The following is a 13,908-nucleotide window of genomic DNA, read 5'->3' on the forward strand; positions in this document are numbered from 1 at the left end:
TGGATTCTATAAAATGTTAATTTTTATGAAGGAGAGTGGCTAATCACATATAGTAGATCCATAACCATAAATGTGGTTCCAATATGTCATTGACGTTTTATACCTCTTCATTTCGTAGATTTAAGTTTTTAATTTGAGTTAAAATGTGATATTTTTTTAAAATTTTTAACTGTAGCAGAAAAAATTAAATGTGATCTTTTTTAAAAAATTTTAACTGTAAAAACTTAAAACTAAAAACTCAAATCGGTAAAATAAATAAGGCCTTAATCTCCTGATTTTAATCCAACGTCAAACCTACTGGTGGTTCCAAAAAGGAGATCTCACCAGAGACACTTGTATTCTTTCTATCATAAATCTAAATTATTTGAGGGGTTTTTTTTTTTTGGGCTAATCAAATTATTTGAGGATTTACTCATTATCTATTGTTTTAAATTCTTCCTTTTAAATTATTTGTAGGTTTACTCATTCTCTATTGTTTCAAATTCTCTCTTTTATTGATTCTCTAGATCACTCAGTATTTTTCCTAGACTTGGTGGGATAATATGGCATTACTCAAACAATGGGCTTTCTTAAGATAAGTTACAGTGTAGGCTTCTTACTGCATTACAGGATCAGGTTTCTTCCATCTGATCAAGATACATTGCAATGCTGGTGGAAGAGGTTTCGGCCTTTAGGGACTAACTCTTATAAACGACATGCATAGCACGATGTTGAAACGTGTTGGGTGCGTTTATAATTCGTTTTATAATGATTTTATTTTTTGTATAGAAATAAAAATGAAAACGTTTTTAATCTCAGACATAAATAATTTTTAAAGATTCTTTTGATAGTTAAGAAATTATTTTCAATATAAAAAAACTCATTAATGTCTCTCTCTCTACTCAAGAGAAGAAAAAATAAAAACAAAAAATAAAAAACGACTAAAAGTCGTTTTTCATTTCTCTCTCATTTTACACTAAACCAAAAAATCATTTTCATTTCCCTTTTTTATCTTTAATTATGTCAAACGCTGTTTTGAAATTGTTTTTCATTTTTTTTCTCGAAAAACGTGAAAAATAAAAACAAGAACTATTCTAAACACGGCAGACATGTTTTGACATTTTTTTGGCTTCTTATCTAAAACTTTTTTGTTGTTGCACTTTTTCCTTTTTGAAATTTTATATTCATATTTTATATGCTTTTAATAATTTAATAATGACACGGTAATTAAAACTTAACACACGAATTACTCCCAAGTGCATCATACGTGGAGTTCAACTAGTCTACATTAAGAAACATATTCTATTAAAAAAGAAAAAAAAAACTAAGGGCTCATTTAGTTCGCTGATTCGAGTTAAGATGTGACTTTATATTAGAGCTTTTTACTGTAACAAAAAAGTTATATGTACTGTTTATGGGAACTTTTTTACTGTAGCAAAACTCAAATTCTAACCTCGAATCGGTGAAATGATTGGAACCTATAACATTATACATATTTACTTATCATTTTTTTTTCTCTCTCTATTGTTTCTAATCAACTAATATTTTGAGAATTGGTGCATAACTAATATTTTTAGAGAGGTAGGCATTCAATAAACCCAAAATATCATAGCTAATTAGCAATTTAGTGGTTATATCAACATTTCTGTTTAAAAAATTGATATAATCAAGATGGATGAGAAAAAGTTAGAGATAGATCATAGTTCGGGGGCACAATGGGTGCATTTTAAAGTTCATGGAGCATATTGACGTAAGTGACAAAATTCAAAAGGCATTTATAAGCATTTCCCTTAAAAAACTTGACGGAATTAGATTCAAAAGGCATGTTGACACAAATAACAAAGTTTAAAAAACACAACATGCATATTTTAAAATTTGAATAATATATTAACACAAACGACAAAGTTCAGAGGAAATTATAAGATTTGTCTACTAAATTTTGAATAACTTACTTAAAGTGATATATTTATGTATTTTCAAGATAATATAGTCTTATCATCGATTCGTCATCCAATATAAAAATCAAAATAATCAAGTATAACTAATAATATAGTAATTTAAATTCATACAATGCAATTTCTGTGTTCAATTAAAAAACAAAAAAACAGAAAAAGATAAATACTGAAAAACAAGCCGACATCATTGACATCATTTGCAAATTGTAATGACTAGCAAAGCAAACACGCCTTTACCAATTAATTGCATATCATAGATATATAGTTAATTACATATTATATATGATAAATACATTGGACTGAATTAGATTTATTGAATTTTTAAAATTTAAATCCAACATCCAATGCAATCCAATTGGATTTGTGAAAATGCCATCCAAATTCGAGTTAATAGTGTTTGAACATCTAATTTTTTTAGATGAATTGATTGGATTGGGTGGATCAATTGAATAATTGAATGGTTTACCCACACGACATCAATATTTAGAATCCAAAGAAAGAAATGGTGTATAAGTCAAAAATGTATTTCTTTAATCGAATCTTCCTACATTATGCTCTTGCTTCGTGCTAGAATATTCGTAACGCCATACGTAACCCAAAAACAATAATATATAAATAAATAATATATTAAAAAATAAATAATTCAGAAAATAATAAATAGTATTTTTTGAAACTTTTTTAAAGTAAATAACATGTTTTAAAATATTTGAAGTAATATTTACTATATAAATATACTAAATAAATTATTTACTTCACTCTTCTTTAAATAATGAGAAAATGACATCTGTATGACAAGCAAATCCAAGTGTAGTAGAATCTGATCTGGCCCATTAGTCTGCCACTTTATCCAGCCGACAAATATAGCAAAATTTTGATATCAAAATTTAAATTTAACAAATATTTTAAAATATTACAAGAATAGTACAACTTTATATTATTTTATGTCATTAAAATAATAACTATAACATTATATAGCACAAAATATGATATTATTATAATAATTACTATGGTCATTTTTATTATATTTATAATATTTTAAAATTTTGCTAAATTTCAACTCAACCTATGAAATTTTGCTATGTAGTGTAATGACTCCTATAAATAAACTCGGACACCTGACCCATATGCATTATTGGTAAGGGGCATGCAAAAGAAAGTACTCTTTTAACACAAAAGGCATCGAATTCTGCTGATGTGATCTCATTATGAAAATTTTGTTAGGAGAATTTAAATCCTCTAGCCTGAAATACTCATGATTCAAATCCTCTAATGAGAAGGAAATTGATCAAACAATTGTGTGTACCAGAATCAAAGTATTTCAACTGAAATAAATAAAAAATAAAAAATAAAAAATAAAAAGTGATCCTGTAAGGACTGCACACGCATATATTGTAAAACCAGAATCAACAATTATTGTCGATTCAAGAAAAGCATCAAGGAAAGGGTCTCACTTCCCATTTGCAAACTATATCGCAATTCCCACACGGATAAACCCATCAACAAAAAATTCAAAGAAGTAAAGAACTCGTCATCAAAAGCTAATTACAGTTGATCATGCAAGCTAGGTTGAACAAACACCTCACTCTCAGAAAGCTGCCCTACATAGTACATTCTGATGCTCACCTCAACAAGTCAAAAAGTTATTGGATCATGCTGGGAAACAATCCGCGATGGTTGTGGCACGTGCTGCGACATAAGCTTTGCAGTGTCTTTCCACCAAGAAACCTCCCATTCTTTCTCGCGAAGTTTTTGCTTTGCACACTCTAAAGCCTCCTCAAGCTCGTGTATCCTTTCTTGTTGTCTTGCTTCCAGAAGTTCATGCAACCTTCTCTCCAATTCAATAGGAGGAACTTCACTGTGCCCTTCAAATAAAATATGCGCCGTCTCTTGTGGGTCAATTACCTCTCCAAAAGTAGAACTCGAGCTGTGGCTTACCGAAGAAGCAGTGTCCATAATGCCCTGCTACTCAACATTTAGATTTAGGAGAAGATCCAATTAGGAACAAGGAATACAAGGTAATAAAACACAAACACAGTTGAAACTATAATAAAAACTGCGCCTTAAAGTTTCAAAAATTTGTAAATTTGCATGCTGAAGTCAGAACTGTCTATGCTCTAAAAGCCAGGAAACAAATAATTATTGAGAGCATTATATTTTCAAGATGACAATGGCACAAGAAAAACGCTAGTTAGGTTCTTAAAGGGAACTTTGGCATCCACAAATACGTGTTCAGGGAACCTAAACACGGAGTAAATTACTATCAGCTCAGCAAAAACTAACATGTTAAGATCTAGAATGACTCCTTTCCGAATCCCATATGTAGAAAATCATGAAAACATGCAATGCACTTCTCTTTACCTTCAGCCCTTGCTGCTGTGGGAGAACTAAAGGATGTTCTGTATCCACATGGAGCTCCAAAAGTTCCAACTCGGCTTCGAGTTCTGCCTCAAGCTCATCCATTCCTGTTAAATGCTGTTCCCGTTCATGCACAACCCGTCGGAAAGAATCGTCGCATTCCAAGGTGGTTTCGGATTCCGGCACTACATATGATGTGGTCCGTGCAGAATTCATTTGAAGTGAAATCTGCGTACTAGAGTTGGAACTCTCTCGGATATGGTTGGTGGAATAAGCAACACTGTCATCGATTTCAATTGGCTTCAAACCTGAATTCCTGTTTTGCAATTCCTCTCTAAAGTTTCGAAGAAGTATCTCCATTTGCTTCCTCACTTCCACCATCTTAGTTATTTCAGTTTTACTGGCACCAATTAGATACAATAAAGCACAAGCAACGCCCATATTAAAAGAGGCGTCATTCCTACAGCGTCCTGGACAAATTAGAAACATCAACAATTAAACCAACAACATCCCAATTTCCCAAACACATCTTCTTCAACTTCGAATCATAAAATTCAATCACTGGAACGACCTTGTTTGGCATCACTTTCATTTTTGGTAGTTTGCGTTTAAAGGGAAAATAAATTGTGGGGATTCTCTCGCAACATCTTCTCAAAATCCTCGCTTTTCATTCATTTATGATTGTGTATGTAAAAAATGAAAATATCAACCAAACAATCAAAAAAAAAAAAAAAAAACATAATTTAACCATGATATCAATAAGGAGAACAGAGCTCAAGAACATCACCTGAATCCTCACTCTCAGAACCAGAAACCGGCGAATCGCGACTGTTCAGGGCATTCATCAAACGAGTCGTGTGCCCCGAAACCTCGCCGAGTTCTTCCCTCTTCTCTCTCCGAAGAGCCGAAATTCTCCTCTCCCTGGCTGGCCTCAGCGCCGCAAAGCACCGTGCAATGATCCGCCGCGGCGAGGAGCAGTGGAAGCTCGGGGACCGCTCCCTGCGGCGGCGCTCTCCGACGCCGCTCATGCCGTCGTCGTCGTCTCCTAGGGTTCCGTAACCGGCGTGGTCCTCCTCGTCGTCGGTGAGAATGTCGGCGATCCGAAGACGGCGGTTCTCGGGGGAAGAAGAAGGGGCGAGAATGGGGGTTTTGAAGAAGAGGTTGTGGCGATTCATAGGGACTGGGAAATTAAATGCGATGAAGAAAGTGACAGTCTTGATTGAAAGGAGACAGAGAAATAAGAGAGAAAAGGTTTAATTGCGGATGAGAAAAATGGAGGGAAAGTTTGAATGAAGTTGTGGACTCTGTGCGCTTTCCGATGAGTTATGAATTCTCTCCTTTTTCCCTTTCTTTTTCTCGCTCAGTAGTGATCTATAATTGATTGCTTGTATTTATGATCGTCATGCCAATTGCCACACACTTTTTCTTTGAGGGAAGGAACTACACACTTAAAAAAAAAAAAAAATTCATAAAAGAGACAAATATTCACAATTCATTGATTTAACTATCTTATTGTTAAATTTAATTTAATTATAATAACATAATACGAATTAAAAAATGTGTAATAATCATAAAAAATAATTAATTATTTTAGTTTCTCACTTTTTAATATCGGTACTACATTAAATAAATTAAATAAATGTTACGTTATCTTTCAATTTTTACGTGGTGGAACAGTATACAAACTCAATATTATTTCATTGTTTTTTATGTGCAGAACAGGAGATTCCAAGGGAAAAAAAAGTGGGAGCGGGAGGTGGATGAATACGATAAATACGAATAATTTTGATTTAAGTTGTTCAAAATCTTTATATAATAATAAAATTGAAGGGGAAAAAAATATTTGGGATGAGAGTAATACGTGGTGACGTGTGATTTGTCAGAAATTAGTGATCAATAATAAATAATTTTCAGAGGGTAGACAAGTGGATTTTTGTCGGTGGATGGTTTTCTGCGTTTTGTTGTATTGTGTAGTGTATTCTGTCTTGGTTGAATGAAAGTGGCTCGCGAAAATGATTTAATTAAAGGATACGTATGTGTTTCAAAGTATTGTGAATAAGACTAATTTCAAATATATATGTATAGTGTATATATTGCGAATGGACTTGTCAACAATATATGTACACAATCACTAACACATATATAATATAGCATCGATTCGTGGATATATACACACACACGCACGTACATATCAACGAATAAGTAAGGGGTCACTTTGCAATATTATAACACGGTTTTAGATTATGACAAGCCTGCATTCCGCGCATTGCGCAGAATCTAATATTATATTATATGATAGCTGTATTTAAAATAATTTATATACATACATGTATTATACAGCATTGTATTATATGATAGATATAAAATTTATATAAACATATTTATACAGACATATATAATATTATTATTCATAATATATATTTATAGATTGTACAAAATAAAATACAACGTTATTGTGATTCTTGAGCATTTCATTTCTTTCAGCTGTAAATATGAAAATGAGAAAATTAGTTGTAAATATAAGTGTTAAAAAAATAAAGATGTTTAAATTATATAATATGAAATAAATATTATAAAAATGTTGTTGCAGAAACAAAGAAATAAAAACACATATCTAGAAGGTAAGATCGTAGAAACCAACAAATGAAAAAGAAAAAAAAAACTCAATATGAGTGAGAAAAAAAAAGAGATCTAGAATGTTGCAGAAGAAAACACACTAAAGAGATAAATGATGCTGCAAAAAGAAGTAAAGAAAAACAATTCAAAAAGCAACAAACAGAAAAAGGGAAAATAAAACATTCATTCTAAGTATAAATGATCAAAACGGTCAGAACAAATAAAAACAAAAAAAGCTGAACTAAATGACAATATTAATAACTTTATATTTAAAAGGGCATAACGGGAATAAAAAATCAACAGAAGACTATTTTTTAGTTTGCGTTATTCTATTAAGTAAACAGGACATAATAATAATAATAATAATAATAATAATAATAATAATAATAATAACAAACAAAAACAAAAAAAGCTGAACTAAAGGACAATATTAATAACTTTACATTCAAAAGGACATAATGGGAATAAAAAATCAACAGAAGACTATTTTTTAGTCTGCGTTATTCTATTGAGTAAACTTGACATAATAATAATAATAATAATTAAAAAAAATTATCTCTTCCCAAGGGATTGAGTGGACTATGACCAAAATCTGCAGGATTGTTTTACTTTACAAATATTGAAGCAATTAATTAATATTATTAATTAATACAGAAGCAGAACAAAACAAAACAAAGGAAATAAAGGAAAGAGAGAGATAAATGACTGTAGAAAGAAGGGAACAAAAACAATTTAAAAAGCAACAAACGAAAAAGTCAAAATAAAACACTGTGTAAATGACCAAAACGGTCACAGCAAATAGAAACAAAAAATTATGAACTAAAGGGTAATATAGTAAATTTACGCTCAGCAGGACATAACAGGAATTAAAATTTCATCAGAAGAAAAAAGTAAGGCTAAAACGGGAAATACATTGTTCATTGCACTGTAACATCAACAGTAAATTCCGTCATCTCCTTTAGTATATGTATAATGTATCCTAAATACTTGTTGTCGTTTGGTGGGACAATAAAATTCTTGAATTAAAGAAGCACTAATAAAACCAAATAATAGAAGTTAAAAGAAAATGTTTTGTCCATTTTTTTTAAGATAAGATTTTCTATTTATTTTTTTTAAATATGTATATTATTTGCGCATTAAAGAGCCTACATTGACCTAAATTATTTTTCAAAAAGAGTAGTGCTAGCCCACCAACTCTAATTCTATTTTTTTTTTCAATTTTAAATTGTCATTTTTTTATTAAAAAATACTGTTTGTTCTTATCAGTTGATGTGATCATATTTTAAATAACAACTCATAAAAATGACTAAAAAATAGTTATTTTTTTGAATAAATAAAATATATTGTCATTGTAGGTTGTGAAGAAACGATCGAGTAAAAAAATTGTCGTTGAAGGTTACAGACGACATCATGTATGTACACTTTTTATTTTTTAATATGGACGTGGATATTTTGTCATAAAATTAAAGAACATTTTGTTTGGGATAAGATAAACGACAGCAATTAAAACATCATTGGTTAGAGTAACAGAAAAACAAGATGTCATTCAATTTTCGCGTCATTTATTACCAGTACGAGTTTTTTTTTTTTTTTTTTTTTTTTTTTTTTTTTTTTTTAAAAATACGAGTTTGAACTTATAAAGAAAGGTAATATTTTTGTTTAACAAACGACATGTGTTTGCAATAAAGGTTAACGGCATTGATTAAAACTTATTGTCGTTTTAGAGATCCACAGAAACAATTCCTGCAGTTTGTTAAATATAAAACGACATCTCTCTTCTTTGTAATATGTTAAAAAAAAAAAAATTGAATTCAAACAATATGTGGACAGTCGTACATTTAATCCAAAGGAAAACAAAACATTTGAAACTTTGAACTTGAGCCTTTAAAAAAATTTTAAAAATAAAAAATAATAAACAACTTTTGAATGAGAAACGACACATCGTTTAAAATGAAGTTTAAAATGAAGAGTTAGTCGTCGAAGAAAGCATGTGTAATTCTTGACACCCACCCATAGCACGTTATCATGTTTTCATTTTTCGGCCTATGGATGGGAATCTTACCCGTAGGACGGGAATGAGGAATATTACTTTTATTTTATATTTATAATATTATATATACAGGAGTGAGGGAAGTTCTTTCGTCTCCGCTGCTGCCTCCGACCCAATTATATATACTTTTATTTTATATTTATAATATTATATATACAGGAGTGAGGGAAGTTCTTTCGTCTCCGCTGCTGCCTCCGACCCAATTATATATACTTTTATTTTATATTTATAATATTATATATACAGGAGTGAGGGAAGTTCTTTCGTCTCCGCTGCTGCCTCCGACCCAATTATATATACTTTTATTTTATATTTATAATATTATATATACATAAATTATGGATTGTTGGAGTTTAAATTTTATTTCCGGTTTAGTTTCATGAGATATTGATGAATATGTTGTTAAATTTTATAATTAATTTAATAAAATTTGCTTTGATTTTTATAATGTCATGAGAATTTTTTAATTTTTTTTAATGAGTAAATAAGTATGGTATGAGGATAGTTTTTTCAGTATAAATTTTTCGACTTTGACGCTATCTAAAATTAGATAGGTATGAAGTTGAGTATGGGTGACAGGCTCGTTCATTTTACGGGTTTAAATTTTTAATTTAAGTTGAGATGTGATATTTTTTAAAAATTTTTTACTGTTATAAAAAAAATTAATGTGATATTTTTTATTGTAAAAATTTAAAATTAAAAACTTAAATCAGTAAAATAAATGAGGAGTAGGATATGGGAGCATACCCGCCCCTACTCCACCCATTCCTGTCCCTATTTCTGGCACTTGGTGTTGCTTGCTACACGTCGAAAGTCGAAACCAACATTTTCTCTTTCTTTTTTGGGGGTAAAAAGCGTAATAACTCTTTTCTTGGGGTATAAAACATAGCCTTCTTCTTGCATTAATAAATGACAACAATAAATAAATTATATTACATAACGTTAGCAAATAATTATACAAATTGTAGAAACATTAAATACACTGACTAATGGAAAACCGTAATAATTATACTTGTGAATACCGACTGATAAAGGTAATCAATATGAAAAACGTAAAAATGCATGCTGAACTATTAATAAAAATCCCGTAATTTATAGTATTTAAGACCAAGAAAAATCTTGTTGCAACTTACAATGAAACTTAGAGCAATCTAAATAATGAAAATTTTACAGTTTACACTGTTGTTATCCAAATTTTCCTCCATATGTCAATTCTTCAAAACGTTTCATTAAAAAAAAAAAAAAAAACTTAAAAAAAAAAGTCCCAACAAACAAACTCTTCATTTGCACATAGCCACAAGTACCATAATCATTAGCTGGGCGCCATCAGATTCCCAGTATCCTAACTTTTCAATAAAGTCTCGCTTTCACCAAATTGCTTGGATCTGATATGAATACACATGTAACCAAATTGCTTGGATCTGATATGAATACACATGTATATCTTATTAAGTTAAAAGAGCTGATTACAATTTTTAATTTGAAATGTAATTTTATGTGAAAATTTTTAATTATAGTAAAAAAATTAAATGTTATTTTTTATAAGAATTTTTAATTAAAATAAAATTAAAATTAAAAACTCAAATTAATGAAATAAACGGAACCTTAAAGTCTTTCCTGATATTGAACACCAAATTAAGGGGAAAAAAAAAAGAAAAAAAAAGAGAATACTTTTTTGGATTGAAAGTAGAAAATGAGAGTGACAAATGCTTTGTTAATTGGGAATCTTTGCAGTTGAAAAGGTTATTTTACTACATCAATCATTTTTTAACTGTCAAGTTATTTTTTAATGTTTAGAATTGTACATATCTATATTAAAAATTTACAACACGCAATATAAAACTACTGCTTCGATTAAGAATCAGATCATTAAAAAACTACTTAAATGACTGAAATACAATTCACATTAGTGGAGTAAAATAGTATTATTCACTATAATTACATAACATGTTAATTATGTAAAAAAAAAGGCAGTTTGCAATCATTGTCACTTTATAACAATTGTTGATGCATAAATCACAAGCCTTTTCAATGTCAATGAAAGTGCCTAATAGCGGTTTTCATCATCACGTCACTTTAATTAGGACACATTAATCTGCATATTTATACCCTAATTACAAAGGGCAATCAGTCGAAAAGGCACCTTCTCCCTTTATCGATCTCGCTAGTTTGAAGCAAAAGATCAGGCCACGAAAAGCCATATTCAGTTTTATTCTATTTTATTTTATTTTTTATGCACCTCAAAAAACTCAGCCGATAAATACAAAGATTTGGTGGACCAACAAAATGGTTTTTGTTTTCTATTTGTATTTTGTTAGGATCTTTCTTGGCAAAAGCCCATGTTTGTGCCATGTTATGTGCAATACAACTATGCAAGCTTGACGATTGCTTAATGACAATTGACCCTTTTAAAATATTTTATTTATTCATTTATATATATTTTTTTTCTGAATTTTTGATTGGTTGACTTCAAATGAAACGGTAGTGGCCTACCACATATTTATAACATTAACAAATTTGTCACGCATGTACCTAATTTAATGTTACTCACTATCTAGTGGGGGGATAACAACGAAATCCTGGACCCCTGAATTATGAATATTAAAAACCACCTTTTAAATTTAAGTGTTTGATCTCATTCTTGACTTTTATTTGGATTTTTTTTTCCTTTTACTAAATATTTTCTTGCCTCATTTTGATTGCAAATCATTTTAGCCACTTAAATTCCCAAGTCTTCTTACTCTTTCTTTCTGTGCCGGTGATTTTTTTTTTTTTTTTTTTTTGGGGTTAAATCACGAACTCTAAACCGCAATGTTAGAGACAAAATATGATATAACTAAATCTACACCCACTCATGCTAGTGAATTAAAAGAACATAATAATTTAGTGTTTTTTTTATGTGTGTAATATCGTTCGAGAAATTATTACTAAACCACTTATCCAAAAGTAAAAAAGAGAATAAAGAGGGAAATCCACCAAAAACCAAGACACGTAAAATGCGAAAAAAGGTCAGCAAAATAATCGTTGATCTAATTTCTTTTGAATTTACAGTAATATCCCTTCACCATATTTGCATCAAGATTAACGTCCATTTTAAGGCCTTTGTCAGTGAATCTAAAATAATTCTCTTTGGCAGAGGGGAAAAAAAAGGGTATTTTATCCATTGCCCCCGAACTTATAGGGATTTAACAATTTATCTCATAAAATTTAAATTCTAAAAATTTATCCATTCAACTTGTAAAATAGTTACAATTAATTTGAATAATTTGCCTAAATAATCTCCAATTTTTTTAAAAGATAATAGTTTGATCTCTAATTTTTATTTGACAAAACGATGCCCAACCTATTTAAAAAAATAAAATTTCATCATTTCTGTCAATTGTCGATAACGAGAGAAGACACCTGACCGTCCATCTTTTTCACTAAAATCACTGAAATGCCCATAAAGAAAACACAATATTGAATCTTGTTCGTCTCTAAATCTCTTTTTCTCTCTAAACCCATTAATTTGAATAAAAAGAAAAAGAAAACCCTATTTTCGTCACCATTTCCAGACTCTATAAACAGACTTACAGACACAAATCCAATTTGGAAAGAACTCTGTAACACATCCCATTTACTTTTCCCCCTCTTCCCCCTTAAGTGTAGGCCTCTTGCCAGTTTTGGGCCTTTTCTCGTGTATTTGGCACTGGCAACTTTTATTATTGTTCACAGCCTTATGTATGGAGCCGAGGATCCTTCTATTGCCGGAATGGTTCTTGACAATCCCTTTTCTGATTTGGTTGACGTGATGATGGAGCTGATAGATACGTATAGAGTTCGCTTACCAAAGTTCACAGTAAGGGTGTTTCAGTTAAAACATCTTGTTTTGCAGACTCTGTGAGAAGTTTCTTGTTAAAGCAAAAGAGCCATGTTCTAAACCAGCCATGATTGTTTTCATTCATCATCGTGTATTCATCATTCAAAAAGTAAAAAGTTCCTTACTCTTCTAGGGTTTTTTATTTTCATCTTCTTCCCCCAATTCCTCTTCTGAAAAATGGGTTCTGCGCTGAATTTCCAAATTTAGTTCCACAATGTCGAATTTCAGAAGTGCTAGTCTTGCTAAATCATCCTCTGTTTCTATTAGGCATTTTCTCAAACACCAGTGGCCCCAAAATAAAGAAAAAATTTCACAAACCCTAACTTGTTACGTATAAATCAGCCCCTATTCTCCCGAGATGTGTTTTTACATCGTGGATTTTTACATGTACTGTACCGTTATTTTTTGGATGACAATTTGGATGATAATTGACAAAAATAATGAGATTGTATTTTTTAACCGTTATTTTTTAGATGACAATTTGGATGACAATTGACAAAAATAATGAGATTGTATTTTTTAAATAGATTAGGGTCATTTTGTAAAAAAAATATTAAGAATTAAACAGTCATTTTTAAAAAAAATTGGAAATTATTTGTGTAAATTACCCATTTAATTTTATGATCAATTTTTACTCTCTTTTTTGGGGTCAAATTTACAAGATTAAGAGTTCGACAATTAATAGATTTGTGTTATAAATTAAATTTGAGTGTTAAAATTTTTAATCCAACATATTTTTTTCATCACCAATTTAACAAAATTATCATCAAATTCAAGTCACTGCCAAATCACTATAAATTTAGGGGTAAATATGCAAATAACCCAAAAATATATTGTTATTAACTGTTTGGTATTTAAATTCATTTTCTCATAATTAATTATAATATTTTTTCTCATAAAAAATACACATAAATTAAAAATAATTTTAAGAACATGATTTGAATTCATGAATCAAACGTCACGTAAATATCTAAAGCGACGGTCAAAGGACAAAATAATCAGTAACACGTGCCACAACCTTGTTTAGTACAGATGTGATAAAATATTGCACTAGCAAAGAGTAAAGATTCAGAAACCAAATAAAATAAATTAAA

General features: G+C 30.0%; 1 protein-coding gene across 2 annotated transcripts; it reads right to left on the reverse strand.

The window, feature by feature from the left end:
• Positions 1-3,530: 3,530 nt before the first annotated feature.
• Positions 3,531-5,640, reverse strand: LOC21396397 (protein POLAR LOCALIZATION DURING ASYMMETRIC DIVISION AND REDISTRIBUTION). 2 transcript variants are annotated; one of them, XM_010102733.2, is made up of 3 exons: positions 5,077-5,640; positions 4,293-4,759; positions 3,531-3,893 (listed from the first exon to the last, which is right to left on the reverse strand). In XM_010102733.2, exons 1-3 carry the CDS (start codon positions 5,462-5,464, stop codon positions 3,567-3,569), a joined length of 1,182 nt encoding a protein of 393 aa, XP_010101035.1. In that variant the 5' UTR covers positions 5,465-5,640; the 3' UTR covers positions 3,531-3,566. The 2 variants fall into 2 exon arrangements, with proteins under 2 accessions (XP_010101035.1, XP_024024366.1); XM_024168598.1 differs by having other exon boundaries at positions 3,531-3,896.
• Between the last annotated feature and the right edge of the window lie 8,268 nt (positions 5,641-13,908).

The sequence above is a fragment of the Morus notabilis genome, unplaced genomic scaffold (genome assembly GCF_000414095.1).
Source record: "Morus notabilis unplaced genomic scaffold, ASM41409v2 Scaffold61, whole genome shotgun sequence".
Taxonomy (NCBI): domain Eukaryota; kingdom Viridiplantae; phylum Streptophyta; class Magnoliopsida; order Rosales; family Moraceae; genus Morus; species Morus notabilis.

What these genes read in the sequence shown, in the direction of transcription:
- LOC21396397 (XM_024168598.1), bottom strand. Translation starts at nt 5,464, where the DNA reads ATGAATCGCCACAACCTCTTCTTCAAAACCCCCATTCTCGCCCCTTCT. An exon ending in TTCTGAGAGTGAGGATTCAG is followed by an intron (nt 4,760 to 5,076) that starts GTGATGTTCTTG and finishes TAATTTGTCCAG; the next exon opens with GACGCTGTAGGAATGACGCC. An exon ending in CACAGCAGCAAGGGCTGAAG is followed by an intron (nt 3,897 to 4,292) that starts GTAAAGAGAAGT and finishes AATGTTGAGTAG; the next exon opens with CAGGGCATTATGGACACTGC.